This window comes from Sminthopsis crassicaudata, chromosome 3 (assembly GCF_048593235.1).
Source record: "Sminthopsis crassicaudata isolate SCR6 chromosome 3, ASM4859323v1, whole genome shotgun sequence".
Lineage (NCBI taxonomy): Eukaryota > Metazoa > Chordata > Mammalia > Dasyuromorphia > Dasyuridae > Sminthopsis > Sminthopsis crassicaudata.
Window position 1 is genome coordinate 12,484,089 of NC_133619.1, and position 17,968 is coordinate 12,502,056.

The following is a 17,968-nucleotide window of genomic DNA, read 5'->3' on the forward strand; positions in this document are numbered from 1 at the left end:
GCATAAGTCACAGTAGCCAGTTCTACTGATGGGCTCAAGTGATCCAACAAGACTTAATAGAGTAGTGAGGGTTCCAGCTAAGCACAAATATTGGGAAAGGGAGAAGGTATTGTCATCAGGAGAAACAACAGTAAGCAGAGACATAAAAGGACATAAGATACAGACCTTTGGGATGGAAATCAGTTTTGGCCAGCTCATTTGGTATTGATTGAAGGATGACAGGTTTATCTAGAGGAATAAGAGTTGTGATCCAAGAGGTGGGATCCCAGATTTAGAACATAGAGTCCAACCCCTTTGTTTCACAGATAAGGAAACTGAAATCCAGTGAGATAAAGGGTCTATGGGCAATAAGAACAGTGCCTGGCACTTGATAAGCACTAAATAAATGTTTATTGAATTAACTCATTAAACATCAGAGGTGAGAACTGATTGCAGCTTCTCTGGCTCCAGTGCTAGAGCTCTGTCCATTGTACTACACAGATGAGGGGAAAATAGTTTTTTGGGTTTTTTTAATTTTATAATTATAAGATTATAAATTTTTTTTGACAGTACATATGCATGAGTAATTTTTTTTTATATAACATTATCCCTTGTGTTCATTTTTCCAAATTTTCCCCTCCCTCCCTCTACTCCCTCCCCTAGATGACAGGCAATCCCATACATATTTAATGTGTTACATTATAACCTAGATACAGTATATGTGTGTAAATCCAATTTTCTTGTTGCACATTAATTATTAGCTTCCGAAGGTATAAGTAACCTGGGTAGATAGACAGTAGTGCTAACAATTTACATTCACTTCCCAGTGTTTCTTCTCTGGGTGTAGTTGTTTCTGTCCATCATTGATCAACTGGAAGAGAGTTGGATCTTCTCTATGTTGAAGATTTCCACTTCCATCAGAATACATCCTCATACAGTATCATTGTTGAAGTGAACAGTGATCTTCTGGTTCTGCTCGTTTCACTCAGCATCAGTTGATGTCAGTCTCTCCAGGCCTCTCTGTATTCCTCCTGCTGGTCATTTCTTATAAAACCATAATATTCCATAACCTTCATATACCATAATTTACCCAACCATTCTCCAATTGATGGACATCCATTCATCTTCCAGTTTCTAGCCACTACAAAAAGAGCTGCCACAAACATTTTGGCACATACAGGTCCCTTTCTGCTCTTTAGTATTTCTTTGGGATATAAGCCCAGTAGTAGCACTGCTGGATCAAAGGGTATGCACAGTTTGATAACTTTTTGGGCATAGTTCCAGATTGCTCTCCAGAATGGCTGGATTCTTTCACAACTCCACCAACAATGTATCAGTGTTCCAGTTTCCCCACATCCCCTCCAACATTCATCATTATTTGTACCTGTCATCTTAACCAATCTGACAGGTGTGTAGTGGTATCTCAGAGTTGTCTTAATTTGCATTTCTCTGATCAGTAGTGATTTGGAACACTTTCATATGAGTGGAAATAGTTTCAATTTCATCATCTGGGAATTGTCTGTTCATATCCTTTGACCATTTATTAATTGGAGAATGGTTTGATTTCTTATAAATTAGGGTCAGTTCTCTGTATATTTTAGAAAAGAGGCCTTTATCAGAACCTTTAACTCTAAAAATGATAAGGGGAAAATAGTAAAGCAATAAGGATTCATGAATCATTTTCAAATTTTAGCTAAAAAAAGAATTTAAAAAGAGATTATAAAAGTTGTGACATTGGTGTGTGAAGACTGTTATAACAGTAGCAAAACCTGGTATCAAAAAATAATTACAAATTAACATGGTCATTGGAGACAAGAAGTAGAGATAAGTCCAGTTTTGAAATTTTGGTTTAACTTGCTTTCATCCACCGAAATTGGGAAATTTTAGGTGTTTTTTTAAAATTCTGAACATAAACCCTCACCCCCCAAAAATGAGAATGTTCTACCTGGAACAGAAAATTGTGCACTGAAATTGGGAGTCTCTTATGCTTTTCCTTTTAAGTATAAAATAAATGCAATGCATAACTCTTAAGGCTTATGTTGATCTTTTTCTTTCTGTTCTTTTCTGTGGATTTTACAAAAATTCATTCATTGCTTTCTTCTTTTTCTCTTTTTGCCAATCCTGTCATAATTGTCCTTTTCCTCTTATCTCCCTCCATGAAAAAGAGAACCCTTATGAAAAATACACATAATTGAACAAATGTCCACATCAACAGTGTCAACAATGTTTGTTGTCTTCTGTTCCCAAGTCCATCACTTTTGTCAGCAAATGAGCAGTGTACTTCATCATGGGCCCTCTGGGACTCTGGTCATTGCACCGATTGAAGTACTTAAATCTTTTAAAGTTGTTTTCTTTACAATATTATTACTATTGTATAAATTGTGCTCTTCATTTTTCATCACTTCACAGAAGACTTTCAAGCTTTTCTGAAATTCTTCCCTGCATCATGTTTTGCAATAAATTTATTTGCAAATAATATGCAATAAATAAATCATAATTTATTCAGCCATTCACTAATTTCTGAATACCCTTTAGTTTCTAATTCTTTGCTTTGAAAAAAAAAAAAGGGATTGATATAAATATTTTTGTTCACATGGATCCTTTCCTTTCATTTCTTTGGGGTCTAGGCCAATAGTGATATCACTAGTTCAAAGAGTATTTTAATAAACTTTTGGGTAGGTACCAAATTGCTTTGCAGAATGATGAGGGCAATTCTCAGCTCCATCAGCACTGAATTGGTGTGCCTGTTTCCTGCATCCTCTCCAACAATTTTCATTTTCCATTTTCCACAACCTTTGTTGATCTAATGTGTGTGATTTGGAAACAAGATATGTATTCAGGATAAGTGAAACCTATTTATATTTCAAAGCAAAGAGGAAAAGAGTTAGTAGAGTGAGAGAAATGTAAAATACAAGAGAAATAGATTTGATTAAACTATAGTCTTCAGGCTATACACTAAAAATTAAATTGTTCTTTTTAAATAATTTTCTTTTTCTTTTTTCACTTTTTCATATTTTCATTTTTCTTTAAAATTTATCCAGATAAAATTTTCATTATAATTGGGTATTATTATATAATTACATATAATACAACTGATATTATATATAATATATGAATGTATTATATAAATTTATATTTTTTATAAAAGGGAGTTGTATTAATGACCTTATTCTAATGCTAATGGCTAATTGTTTTATTCCTAAATAGTAAGGGCTGGACAGTCACAAATAAGAGAATCCTCTGGTCCTCAGTCTTCTCACCTGTAAACTGAGCGGATCACACTAGTTGCCCCCCCCCCCCCCCCCAGCTCCACCACTATGAGCCATGATCGGGCTTTGTATGTATAGCATGTCCATGTTGTTTCTTCAGGGTGATGGGGTCTCTGTGGTGGCTTCCATTTGCCTCTGACCCAGCCCTGTGGAGAACCTTCCAGTGTCTTCTTTGACCACGGTCGTTCCCTATCGGGACAGTTCTCCAGGCTGAGTGCACCATTACCAAGCACTTGGTTTGATCTCCGTAGAAACCCCAGTGTCCGTTTAAGTGAGACAGCGGTGGGCTTATGTATACAAATCCGATGCTGCTGTCTCCAGAGCAGTCAGTTGCTTTTCTGAAGCAGCTGGTGTGGGCAGACAGCTGGTGAACTTGGAGGCTGGGAGAGACAATCAGAGGAAGTTACTACATAAGCTCCTCGCTGAAGGGGAAAGGGACTTTTCCACTGGTCTCTTTCTCTCTGAGCAATTCCATTTCCTAATTGCATGGCACAAATTGTTTCAGAGACTGTACGCCATCTGCTACTTCAATAAAGCAAGGCCACAATGTAAAGATGAGGAAGTCTAATGAATAATTTCCCCCTAAAAGAGTTCTTTTCCCATCCAATCTAGCTTGTTGGATTTGGACATGAATGGACAGGCTAGAGTGGGGAAAACCATCATGGTGGCAAAGGGTGGGAATTCTGGAATGCTGTTCAGGCATTCTAAACCAGGGTGGAGACCCCTGCCACCCTTCCATCTCCCCATTGAATATCAATGGCCAGGTGTAAGTACAATACGATTTGTGGATTCCAAGGTGGGAGATATGGCAGGTGTTGACTGGCCTCCTTATACCTTTTGTAAAGCCTTGTAAACTGTTTTGTAAGCTGGTCTTTCATTTACTGAGCATCTGGATAGGCAGGACATACTGATTACTCTGGAACTGGGATTTGTGAGAGTGAATGAGTAAATGAATGGAGGCGAGGGATATGTGTGTGTGTGTGTGTGTGTGTGTGTGTGTGTGTGTGTGTGTGTGTGTGTGTGTGTGTGTGTGTGTTGGCTAAGGTTTCACATTTTTTACTTCATGAGATTTGAACAATAGCCAATAAGGATAAAGAAGTAATGACTGTACTACTATTCTGTTATAAAAGAGATTTCTTTTATTTCTTCTGTAATGAAAGTGAACTTTTCACCTGGTTTTTGTTTGACATATGATCCTAGATGACTGAATAATTCCTCCAATGGTAAATTCACTTTCTGGGGTCATCAGTATTGAATCACAAAAGAAAACTCTCTTGTCACCATTTTTTATTTTGGAAGTAAGACCACAGAAGCAAAGTTTCTGTTTGATTGACTCACAGAGGTTACCTAGCACATCACAGAGGTAATCTACCTTAATAAACCTCCTCTCTGCAATAACCCAATACAAAATCATCGGGCTGCCTGAAAGGCTCCAGAGAGGGGGATCCCACTGCCCCTTGCTCCCAGTAGCCCAATCTACTTTTAACACACCCCTAATCACTATAGAAAATCTCCCCTGAATCAAGGATATGTCTGCCTCTCTGATACTTCACAGTGCTCCCGATTCTGGCCCAGGAGACCAAGGAGATCAAATTGAATTCTTCCAGTTGATTGCCCCTCAAAGGTAGCTATCATGTTCTTTTCCTAAGTCTTTCTTTCAAGATAAATAGACCCAATTCCTTTAACCATCCTTCCATTCCATGAGCTTGGGGCCCTTTGCTCCCTCATTAGCCTCTGCTGAACACTTTCCACCTTGCTGATCACCTTCCTGAGATGAATTATCCAGAACTGAACACAATTTAATAATTTAATGAGGGAGGAGGACAGCCAGTCCCTCACCTCGGTGTTCCTAGATATCAAGTCTCTTAATAAAGGCTGTTTGTTCGGGCTGTGGTGCCTTGTGGCAGAAGTCATTGTTTTGGTGGAGCTGGGACCGTTTTAGTAGAGTAGGGAAAGGGGTAGTTTCAGATCTGAGCTCTGAGACTTATCAACTTTGTAAAGATGGGGAAGGGGATGGAGATGGGGATGGTGACTAGATGTGTCAGTGAACTTACCCTACTCAGCAGTTCAGCACCTTCTCAGCAAAATAGCATCTTCAAGGATTGTGTAGACCACTGAGGGTTTGAGAACTGACTTGATACTTGTAAGAAATTCACTTCTTTCTAAGGTCTGGTTTCCTTTTCTTTAAATAGGGGCAAGGCCTGCAACTTGTATTTTAGTAGTATGAGATTGTCTGGGTGAGAAAAATCCCCCTCCCAGTGTGGGGTAGCACCTTCTCTGCCATTTACAAGTGTCGCTTAAAGACCTGCCAAGTGATTGGCTTTGTCCCACAGCCAATAACTGTCAGAGGCAGTAATCAGGCTACTTCTAATCTCTAATCTACTTCTCTATTCCTGTATCAAGTTTCCCTTTTCTGTAAAATAGGGATAATAATGCTCTCGTTGCCTCTCTCACCAGGCTGCTGTGAGCAAAGCCTTCTCTACAAGCTGAAACACCATATACAGAAACATGGGTTGTTATTAAACATACTGATAGAACGTTCAATCAATTTTGTATTTTTCTTTGAGGCGGTCAGACATTTTATTTGATTTCTATATATTGAATGACTAGATTGAGACATATGAGCTGGTATTCTGACTAGAGAGAAAAAAGAGAAAAAGAGTGAATTTCCATACATATCGTTTTTTTTTTGTTTTTGTTTTTTTAGGCTGGGGTTAAGTGACTTGCCCAGGGTCACACAGCTAGGAAGTGTTAAGTGTCTGAGATCAGATTTGAACTCCGGTCCTCCTGAATTCAGGGCTGGTGCTCTATCCACTGCGCCACCTAGCTGCCCCCCACTGCGCCACCTAGCTGCCCCCATACATATCGTTTTTAAAGCTTTAAGTGGCTATACCTTATTTTGATGCTCTTGTATTCACAATTCACAATTTACCTGCAAGGTAAAACCATCTTATATCGGAGTCTTTGAAGCACTTCTACAGTTTTAAGGGAGATCCCAAATACCCCTCCCTCAAAGAAAGTTTCTTTCTCGAATTAACTACCTGGAAGGTGAAACCATTTCATATTGGAGTCTTTGGGGACTTCTATAGTTTTAGGGTAGATCCCAAATACCCCTCCCTCAAATAAAGTTTCTTTCTCGAATTAACTACCTGGAAGGTGAAACCATCTCATATTGGAGTCTTTGGGACACTTCCATAGTTTTAGGGGAGATCCCAAAGAGCCCTCCCTTAAATAAAGTTCTTTCTAGATCACATGTGTACCAGGGACTTTTTCCCTTAGCTGTGGTAGGTTGGCCTGAGATTTTTGTTCACTCATCAGTCTACAAGGTGCAACCTGAAATTCTGGTGGAAGGAACAGTGAGTCCCCTTCATTTTTCTCTGCCATGTATGAGTCAGCTAATAAGCACAGCTTGGCCAGGAACAATGTCCTTGTGTTATTTGACCAAATTTCCTTTAAACTAAAGAATTTTTCACAAAAACTTGGAGGTGAGCAAAGGAAGAGTCACTGAAACTAAATGTAAATTTGTTTTTATCTCCCATATCTTGCCATAGTTTATGGATGTATTAGTATTTGATGTGTCAGAATAACATTACAAATAATCTCAAGGTGGTTGTATTCATTTATCAACAATGTATGTGGGATAGGACACATTAATTCTTCAGTCTTGCCTTCCTCACCTTTCACTCCTAATTTACCTACCCTTCTCCAAAGTAACTTTTTTTTCCTGTGGGGCAATTGGGATTGACTTGCTCAGGATCATATGGTTAGCTAGTAAGTGTCAAGTATCTGAGATCCTCCTGACTGCTGCTCTATCCACTGTGCCACTTTGCTGCCCCTAACCTTCTGCTGAAGGAATCGCCATCTATGAACTAAAAAGCATCATGTCTTTAAAAAAGATTTTGGCCTCAACAGCAAGTTCAGCTGTGAAGATGGATGGATGGATGGCTTGATTTTATGAGATTGTTAGCTTTGCTTTCTTAAAAGAACAAAAATGGGTAGGAAAGACATTCAATTTTTTCTATAAAAAACTATTTTCCTCTTAGGAGAAACAAACAGATGTAACAAGAGAAGTTTCAGAAAATCTTGGGTCAGCTAGACTTTTTTTTTAATTATTTGGTGCACTCTGTATAAGGATGAAACAATTTTAATGTCTTTCTACTGGCTTCCCTGCATTGATCCATTTCTATTTAGAGGAGAGGGGAATAAAAGAGAAATTATTTGTTTCAATGTTAATAATTTATACCATTCAAGAATGACAGTATGATATGGATGGCTATGCCCCATTTCATAGAAAATTCTTCTAAATTCTTATGTTCAAATAACAAAAAAGAAGATAGGTTCTTATTGTGAAACTTATGCCTTTATTTACATTTCTCTCATGTGTTATGAAATATTTTAAAGTTACAAAAACCGGTAAGCTAAGATATAATTGAAGATTTAAAAGTATCAAAGTCACCTGTTTTGCTGGGTAGAACTTGGGGTTCTGAATCTGTTTTTATTCTATTTTTTCTTGTAGTGAAGAAAGTTATACAGTGAATGACTATTCCTTGAGGGATCAGTTGTTGGTGGAGCTTTGGGACCATGAAGAAATGAATTCTTCTCCCCTGAAGAACAGCTCCACCATGCTTTACTCCAGACAGAGCTCTGCCAGTCACCTGTTTACTCTGACGGTTCTCAGTAACCATGCAAATGAAAAAGTGGAAATGCTCCTAGGAGCTGAGACTCAGTAAGTCCTTGGGGGACAGAAGATTGGGGAGTGGGGTGGATGTTAACTGACTTCCCTGGTGGCCACTAAGACTCCTGGTTCTGTGTCTGTGATCCTTTGCATACCATAGTGCTTCCCTGGGAGGTGATTGGTGCAGGTGATCCTTGGTTCTACCAGCCTATTAACCATTTTTTTTTTTTTTTCTTTTGCTGAGGCAATTAGACTTGCAATTTCCTGGCTACAGTTACAATCTGCAGTAATCTTTGAGCCCAAGAATATAAAATCTGATACTCCTTCCATTTCTTATTTGCCAGGAAGTTATGGGACCATTAGGATCTTAGGGCACTTTTTTCAAATCAGCTTTTACACTCCTCTCTTATCCTCATCAGAAGTTTCTTAAATGTTCTTCACTTTCTGCCTTTGAAGTAGTATCCACACATCTGAGATTATTGATGGATGGATGGAAGCGAAATGAGTTAATTACCCAAAGTCCCACAGTTCCTATGGCAGAACTGGGAAGAGAATTCAGGCCCCATCCCATGATTTTTCAGCTCCAGTTTGTCATGAATTTCTTTCCTGTCTCAGCCACCATATTGTAAGCTCTGAAGTCAGGAACCCTGACTGTTCTTACCTTAGTGACCCTTGTAGTGGCTAGCATATGGCACTGAGCAAACAAAATGCAGAATTTGAGATTTGGCGAAGAACTAAGAAGTCATCAAAGCTGACCTACACCTGACAAAGATTCAACATTCTGGACAGGTGCTTAGCCAGCTGTTGACTGCAGCCCTCCAGTGAAAGAGCCACCACCAGCTCCCAAAAGAGCCCTTCTGCTCTGAGCCAGTTCTCACTGGACAATTTTCCTGAAATCCAACCCAAATTCATCTCCTTTCATCTTCCATTTCCAGCTCCTGCTCCTTCTTGAGGTCAAACAGTCCAAGGCTTCCAATTTTTTTCCATGACAAACTTTCTCGGCAGCTGTCATCTTCCTTCCTTCATCCCTCCCCAACCTGTTTTTTTCATGTTCAGGCTAAACATTTTCACTCTTTTCCTCCAAATGAATCATTTAATTTCACCTAATGGGAGATCTAACCAATCCACCAGTGGTCGACTCTAAGGGCTCACTGTTACCTCGAAGGTCAAATATAAAATTCTTTGACTTTAAAGCCCATCACCACTTGGACCCTTACCACCTTTCCTACATTCTACTTCACTCCCGTACAGACACACTGCAGTCCAACCAGACTGGCTCATTTGCTGTTCTTTAAGCGTTTTCCATCTATTTCCCTTTCCTTTAACTTCCTTTAACTCTCAACTTTAAAGCAAACTTCAGCAGAAGCCCTGTCTTCTCCTCCATCCATCCTGCAATTCTCTTTTATGTAGTTTTTTGTTTGGTATTGTTATATTCTTATATCCATTAGAATATAAGATTTCTGGGGGCAGGGATCCCAAGTGCTTAGTACAGTGCTTAGCATGTAGTAAGTGCCACATAAATGCTTGTTGACAGACTACACCTCTCTAAATGATCTCCACTTGATGTCTGAGGTGGGGCTATCCCCCCATTTCTGAGCTCTAAATCTCACTATGAAGCTTCAAATAATATTCATGTTTTTTGGCCTCATGAATTAATATCCCATGATTGCTAATGACTTGAAAATGGCAACCTAATGACTTTTTGTTGTTTTTTTTTTTGAGTTAAGGAAACATAGGCAAATGGAGTTAAGTGATTTGGTGGCCAGGGGTCACACAGCTAGTCAGTCAGTCCAGATTTGAGTCTTCCTAACCCCAGGCCCAACATTCTATCCACTGCGCTATCCATCTGCCCACAATAACAACAAATTGCTAAAGGAGTGAGTGACTCCAGGATTTTCCTGCTCTGCCAAATTCTCATTTACGAAACAAAGAATTGTTTGTTTGTTTTATTTTGATAGTTTATTTTTAATGATATTTTATCTTTCCAAATACATGCAAAGATAGTTTTCAACATTCATCTTCGCAATACCTTGTTTCTCAATTTTCTCTGTCTCTCTCCTCCCCATTGATAGCAAGTCATCTAATAGAGGTCAAATATGTGCAATTCTTATTTTTCCATATTTGTCTTGATGAGAAAAAAAAATCAGATTATAAGGGAAAAAACAAAACCAACACAAAAAAGGTGAAAATACTCTGCTTTGATCTACATTCAGTTTCCATAGCTCGAATTTCCCAAGATGCTGATGGCTCTTTCTATCACAAGTCTATTGGAATTCTCAGATTACCTCATTGTTGAAAAGAACCACGTCCATCAGAGTTGATCTCATCACATAACAAAAAATTGCTTTTTAAAAGAACCAAAATCCATCCTTGGAGGAGCTGATCTCTGAACAACATTCTAGTCTTCTCTTTTTCTTTCTCCTCTCCATTCTGGATAAGTGGAATAAACTTGCCATTGATTTTGTAAATATTTATTGGGTGCCAGAGACTGACCAAAACATACAAGACATGGATAAATGGATGAATGAAAAGGAAGAAAAAATATTAAGTGTTTATTACCTACAAAGTATTATGCTAAAAAGCAGGATACAAAAGAGACATTGCTGATATCAAGGATTCACGTTTTAAAAGACACAACACATATAGGATGCTTCTGCTGCATATCAGATAGAAAAGTATACGGATCCTTAGGGTGCATATGTTCATGCATCTCCTTGATAACAAGGAGTTTCTGACTTGGAACCCTTGATGGGGTCACAGCTTTGGGCAGCTAGATCTTCAGAAACTGAAGAGGCAGCAGGGATCTTCCCCGCCATCTTGGGCTAGCATCCGTCACATTCTATATATTCAAAGATGTCACCTCACTTAATTCCCCTCATTTTTTGCCGCCATCCTCTGCCCTATAACCACTGAAGTAACCTTCCTGCATCCTGCTTACTTTTAAATTTCTTTTGTTGCTTAAGTGAAAAAAACAATCACAAAAACTTCTAATGTTTTATCCAAATATAGTGCGCCGTCTCTGTTTATTGGGTAGAGTTTACTCTTTTATTGTGAACAAGACAATAGGATCATCTGGAGGAAAGTGCAGAAGGGCAGCTTTTTTTTAAAGGGAGGATGTTTTACTACGGTCACTTCCTTAGCCCTCCTCCCCACCCTTGTCATCTTCCAGGACTGTTAAGAGCCAGAGGCCTCCTTTGTCTGGGCTCATTAAAGGGAAGCCCAAACAGCTGCAGCTGGCAGAGAGATGGCGGCCTTTGGCACAGGGAATCCGTCTCGGCTTCCTGCATTTACAGTAGAATTCAGAGCTCCATGTCAGTCAGATCAGATCGTTAGATTGATGGAAGCCCCTGGAGGATGAGCCGTGCGCCTCTTTCACTTGGAGCTTTTTGCAGATGGAACATAGGCCTCTCAGCCTGGATCCAGCATCTCCTGCAACCCAAATCATCTTTCCCAACAAAGAGAACCAGAAGAGCGATGAAAGGGAGGCTTGTTGTCACCCGTCCAAAGAACTTGGTCCTGGGCCTCTCAGAGAAAGGGGCTTTGTCTGTCTGGTCTCTTCTGCTTGTTTCCTGCTGCTCTTAATGATTTAATTAACAGGAAGCAAATGGCCATCTCATAAAATTGTAAATGGTGGGATGGATTTGGTGGCCTAAAAATTCAACAACAAACTTAGGAAGAAAAAGTTTGCATGTATATTAGCAGTGGAATTCATTTAATTTTAAGAGTGCAGGATTATTGGATAATAGAATGCAAGGTGGAGGGGCCATAGAGTTCATAGAGTTCAATCCTTTTGTTTACAGATGAGAAAACTGTTATCTGTCATGGTTCAGTGACTTCTTTAAGGTCACACAAATGGGGAGTAGGCAGGATTTGAACTCAAGACTCTAGGCTCCAAATCTAGACCTCTTTTCCCTGCTGTTTCTATTATAAGTACCATCATAATGATGTAGTTATAAAATGCTTTTCAGAATCCTTTAAAACATTATTTTCTTTGTGCTATTCAGACCCAGGGAGGCAAGATAGGCAGGATCCAGTCCCTGAGGGTACCCAGGGAGTCGGTAGCAGAGAGAGGATTTGAACCCAGGCCCTTTGAAGTCAAATCCAGCACTTTTTATGTTAGCCCACATCCCAAGAGAGATGACTTTCTTTTTAATGGAGTTATAATGGGATAGTGCAAACCCAGTATAATGAACAACTCCCATGAAAAGAGCATAAATTAGTTGCTGAATAAAGGCCCAAAGTGAGGTTCTTCTGACTTTCAGGGATCTGTGTGTAGAGGCTTGGCCCTTTTGGGCTATTATGGGACCCCAGATGAAGGCTCCTTTGCGGCAAGTTCTTCACCCGATTAATGATGGATAGAACCGATAAAGCTTATAACTAGAGGCGCTTTTCAGAAGCCAGATTTGTTCAGACAAACTCAAGGACACAGAGCAGCCTCTGGGAAAAGTGGAAAAATGGAGGAGAAGTGGTGTCCAGAGGAGCCCCTGGAGTTTCCAGTCCCCAGAGCTCTCCTCATTCGGGGCAGTGGAAAAGCTGCCATGATGTGGAGCTGGGAAAGACTTGAGACAGCCATCCCAGGCTCCCTTTTATCATCCAGGAGTTCACAGGCTGAGCCACAACTTCTGAGCCATAAGCATGGTGGCCCGTGGACAAAACACTGAGTCTGGAGTCAGGAAAGTGCTGCTGTTGTTGAGTCCTGAGACCCCACCTGGGTTGGTTTTTTTTTTTTTTTTTTGGATAATACTGGATACTGGAGTGGTCAGCCATTGCCTTCTACAGCTCATTTTACAGATGAGAAGACTGAAGTAGACAAGGTAAATGACTTACATAAGGTCACATGGCTAATTGGTATCTGAGGCCAGATTTGAACTCTTGAAGATGAATCAGCCTGACTCCAGGCCCAGCGCTCTCTCCATCATTTCTCAAACAGAACTCATCATCCTTCCTCCCCTCCTGATTCCCACTCCAGGGCTCTACTGCACCACCCAGCTGTCCCAATTGGGAAGACCTGAATTCAAACCCTCCCTCCCTCTGACACATACTCGCTGTGTGAGCCTAGCAATGACTTCACTCTGGGTGCCTCGGTTTCCTCATCTGTAAGATGCAGGTTACAGCACCTACCTGCCAGAGCTGTGAGATCCACGGCAATGTCGGGTACACAGCTGGGCTGTCACATCCCTGACTGCACTCACCGTCTCCTCGCACCACTTCCCACGTCCACTTCTTGGCTGGCCTGGGGACTTGGGATGCACCTGCACCAACTCAAGGTTAAGGGACTTCCATTTTGGACTTGTAATGAGGAGTCTTTTGTCTTATTGGCTGCAAATGACCCCAACAGATCCTCTGTGCATGTGTGCTTGTGTGTTCTGCATGTGTTCTGCAGCTGTAAGGGTTTTTAACTCACAAGAAATGATTAATTCACTAATACTTCTAGTGAAATGGCATTTCCCCCTTGCTGGCCCTTCCACTCCCAGGAGGAGACAAGGAGGCCGCACTCCCAGCCTCAGCTAAACCAGACCTAGAAGGGGCCTCCTAGAGCTTGGGCCAAATCCTGAGACAGCCAAGGCTGGAAGTCCCTAGATCCAGAAGTCCTCCCCGTGTCACAGATGCTCACATGGGGAAAGTAAGAATACATCTGGGCTCGGGTCCGGGGGCTTCATTTTTCCCATTTTCCGAGCTCCTTCTCAGCCACTGCCCTGTTTAGTACAAAGCTCTGAAGGAAGTCTGTGGTGCTCCCCATATTCCAGAGCACAAACTCTCCAGCAGGTTTCTCTCGAACCCTGGGGGGAGTGTTGAGGAGGAGGGAATCTGGCTCCCCGGAGCAGTTCTACCGTTGACAGCCGCAAAGAGAAATGTCCTGTCTGTCCTCTGCCAATCTCGGAGAGGGGCTTGTGTCAGGAAGCTGTTAGCTGCCTCCAGCAAAGCGAATGACTGAACTATCCTGGCGGAAACTGGAGCCACACAACAAGCTGGCGTCAAGGGCACCAGACACAGGCTTGGCTCCAAGTGCTTGTGGCTTAGGTCCTCGTCCAAAGCTGGAAAGAGCCCCGAAAAAAAGGGGAGATGGCCAATGGCTCGTCACAGACCTCGGGTTTTGGGAAAGATGCATGAGCGATGCTTGTTCAGAGCATGTTGTGCCATGTGGCCTCTTCAGAGCACATGGTGGTGCAGAGGAATGATGCTCAAGGACCTGCTTCCTCAGGCTGCTGAGAGGCGCCGAGCAGACTCCTTCAGGCCCCTCTGAACAGAGATCTTTCTCCTTCCTAAATGATTAAACACTAAAAAAAAAAAAAAAAAAAAAAAAAAAAAAAAAAAAAAAGGATGGGGGGGAGGGACACACAAGTATGTATATACATGTATATAGGTATATTTCTATGTGTGTGTGTCTGTCATGTCTCCCTCTTTCTGTCTGTCTCTCTCTCTCCTTAGAAAAGGACTTAACCATGTTTGGGACCTTTGATTAATCAAGACCTCTGACTTTTATCATCTTCATTGAAGCAGTGATGGTGCAGTAGAGGGGGGAGAGTTCTGAGTTCAAGGCTCGCCTCAATTTCCTCATCTGTAAAATAGGCAGAAAATAAGAGCATCTATCTCTCAGAGTTGTCAGGATAATAATGAGGTACTATTTGTAGAGCTCTTTGCCAACTTCACACCGCTATGTAAAAAAGATGGAAAATCGATCGAAATGGGAGGGAATTAGTGGGTGGGCGATCTGGAAAGACTTTCTGAAGAAGAGCAGAGAGGCAGGGGAGTGGGCAAAGCCTTCCAGGCAGGGGGCATGGCTGGCACGGAAGTACGGAGTCGGGATATAGAACTGTTGCAAAAGCAGCAAGGACAACAGTTCTCTGGGCTCGAGGGGGAGGAAGGCTGGAAAGGCAGAGAGCACTAATTAAATGCCTTCCATGTGGCCCCCACTGTGCCAAGAGATACAAAGAAAGGCCAAAGCAAGGTCTCAAAGGTCCAACTGGCGAGATGCCCCGTCTGAGTGGAAGGTGGTTTCAGAGGGAAGGGCTGGGGGGAGATACAAGGGGCAGGCAGAGGGTGTGGGAAGGCTTCTTGCAGAAGCTAAGACTGGAACTCAGTCAGGCTTCTTAGAGGTGGAGGCAGGGAGGAAGGGAATCCCCAACAACACTGGCCAATAAGGCAGTGAGAGGTCTGGAGGACAGGAGGCATCCTCAACTCTGCAGATAAAGGCTGGGAAGGGAGGAAGGGGCCGGGTTATGAAGAGTTGGGATTTGAACTTCACACCAGCCCTGGGCCAGGGGTGCTCTTGTCACCCCCATTTTACAGGGGAATAGGTGGAGGTCTAAGGCTGAAGTGGCTTCCCAAAGTAACACAACGAGTAAGGATCCAGGGCAGGATTCAAAATCGCATCTCCCTGAGTCCAAGTCCTAGGCTCTGAGAGGCAACATCGGAAGCCCGGCCTTCTGGGCTGCACTGAACAGGGTCTAGACTTGTGGCCCTTCTACTGAGATTTCTGTTTCCTCTCTAGGAGTGAGCGGGCGCGCTGGATAACGGCCTTGGGACAGAGCAGCGAGCAGCAGAGCTTGGACAGGACCAGTAAGTAGCAGAGCCCTGCCCCCTGGTGGACCCTGCTGGAGAAGCACTGAAGCACCCTCTGTCCTTCCCCTCCATCCCACAGGCGGCCTTTCCAGCTTCCCATGGGGTTAAGGGGGGGTGCTTTCCCGTCCATGTGGGGCCATACCACGTGGCTGATTGGCTTTTTCCCTATGGGTGCCATGTTCAGGCCTAGCCAGGCTGCCACCCTCAGTCTTGTCCTCCTCTCCCAGCTTAAGCCAGATTTGGCCTTCTCCTGATACTCAGCAGATTTGCTTTTCATTCAAAGTCTCCCTCCCCGGGGGTCACTGAGAGCCTCCCCTCTTCTCTTTAGCGCTGACCCAAGTGGAAATTACACGCACCTTCACGGCCAAGCAGCCCGACGAGCTCTCTCTCCAGGTGTCCGACGTGGTCCTGGTGTACCAGAAAGTCAGCGACGGTGAGTCTGCTGCCATGTGCCCCAAACCACAGGGGCACCCAGTGCCAGAAACAGTCTCAGACCGCCAAGCTGGGGCTCCACAGGCCTCTCTGTCACATCCTCCATGGCCAGTCTACTGCGTGCCTCTTGCCCACCTTGGGGGACAATCGGCTCTAACCGGAGGTTAATCCCTAAAGCTGGGAAAATCTGTCCCAGAGAAGCCGACACGCTGACCCAGCTAGGGGACCCTGGGCACTGTACCTTTTAAATGACCGGACTCTCATGGGTTTGACCAGGAAGGAATTTGCTGATGAATCCAGCGAACTGCATCTTTGTCCCTGAAAACATTAATTTTTAGTCAGGAGCACCATGTAGTGCTTTCACGTGCTGAGTGGAGGGTTAGTGCTGAGTTGAAGGGGTTCTGCTACCTGGTTCTTGTGCTCTGAGGCCAGCTCCCTCAGGCTCCAGGCCTGTGATACTTGAGCTCTGCCAATTCTACAGTTCTGACTCTGAGCAGTCTATCTAAACCTCTGTGCCTCAGTTTCCTGATCTGTAAAAAGAAGCTTTTGCACTAGATCCCTTTCAGCTTGAAATCTATGATGATCAATAAACCAAGTATCATAAGTACTGAGTGCATGTCCATCCTATTTGACTTTACCTGACTCCATTTGAGGTTTTCTTGATAGCCAATTCCTTCTCCAGCTCATTTTTACAGATAAGGAAACTGAGGCAAACCATGTTAAGGGAGTGTCTGAGGCCAGATTTGGCCCTCTACTAACACTCAGCTGCCTGACTAATTGTCGGATTTTCCTCACAGGTTGGTATGAAGGTGAGCGACTGCGGGATGGTGAAAGAGGCTGGTTTCCTATGGAGTGTGCCAAGGAGATAACCTGCCGGGCAACCATAGACAAGAATGTGGAGAGAATGGGTCGGTTACTTGGACTCGAGACTAACGTCTAGCTCCCCTGATGGCTCCCTTTGGGGATGGCAGGATTTGCACTAAATGTTAATGGTGGGCTGGCTGGTTTTTGCTAGTTTTATTATTTTATTTGTATTTTTTAACACAGCCTATTTTGTTAAATGAAAATAAAAATCACTTTTCTTCAAACCTTTGTCTCCTGGGCTTTCTTAGGAGGCACACTCTCTCAAATCCATCTAGTTCACAAAAGCAGATTTGGCCTTTGGCTTCATTTCAGGATGATGGGGTCTAGGACATGGGCAGAATGCTCAAGATGGCGTCTCTTCACTTTGAGAAACCTGGTTTTAGGAGAATCAGGATGACACATCAGAAGTGGTTCTGGTCATCTAGCCACAGGATGAAGGGAGGGCTCTTTGGCCGCTGATCATTCATAAAGAATGGTGGGCCAACTTTAGCCTTGTTCTGTTGATCTCAGTCCAGAATTGGGGTGTCAGTGAGAACTGACACCCCTGAGGCCTGAAGAAAAGGGAGTCTCCCTCCTCACTCCATCTTTTTAGATCTGTCTGGCATCGATGTCTCAAGGAGGCACCTTTGGGCCTCCAGTCCACCCATAGCTGAGAGACAAGGACTCATCTGGTAGTGAGACACCCCTCCCCCCCCGAAGGTGAGCTTGAAAAGGAATCATTATAATAACCATCCTTTATACAACACCTACTATGTGCCAAGCACTAAATAAATAGCCTTTCGATAACACAAAGTGGCCTTTGGGATTCTAGGAATTAATTCAAATGTTATGGAAGTCCCCAATAAGTCAATGCTTTTATTAGCTACCATTCTCTTATTTTAGCAGGTCTTTTTTTTTTTTTTTTACAAAAAGTATAAAATATAAATTAAATTAAAATGAAAAATATAAAAATAAAAATAAAATTTATGGGAACCTACATGTCCTAATGATCCTCTACATATCCTAATATTTCTCCTCCCTCTTCTATCTCTTATAACTAAAGATTTAAAAAGGTGTGCATGGATGGAGGGAAACTGGTCAATTTAACAGTAAAGTCTGATATTTGCAGAATTCCATGCCCATAGTCCCCCACATCTGCAAAGGAAGTATATTTTCACTTCTTTACTTTGGGGCCAAGCTTGTTTTT

At 42.4% G+C, this 17,968-nt stretch overlaps 1 protein-coding gene across 1 annotated transcript in view; it reads left to right on the forward strand.

Annotated features, from left to right (window-relative positions):
* Positions 1-17,006, forward strand: part of ARHGEF26 (Rho guanine nucleotide exchange factor 26) — a 129,212-nt gene extending 112,206 nt beyond the window's left edge. The window contains exons 12-15 of the mRNA XM_074298043.1: positions 7,765-7,974; positions 15,416-15,483; positions 15,815-15,919; positions 16,716-17,006. Of these exons, the coding sequence (XP_074154144.1) occupies positions 7,765-7,974; positions 15,416-15,483; positions 15,815-15,919; positions 16,716-16,858 (526 nt within the window). The 3' untranslated portion in view covers positions 16,859-17,006. The remainder of the gene's footprint in view (positions 1-7,764; positions 7,975-15,415; positions 15,484-15,814; positions 15,920-16,715) is intronic.
* Positions 17,007-17,968: the final 962 nt, after the last annotated feature.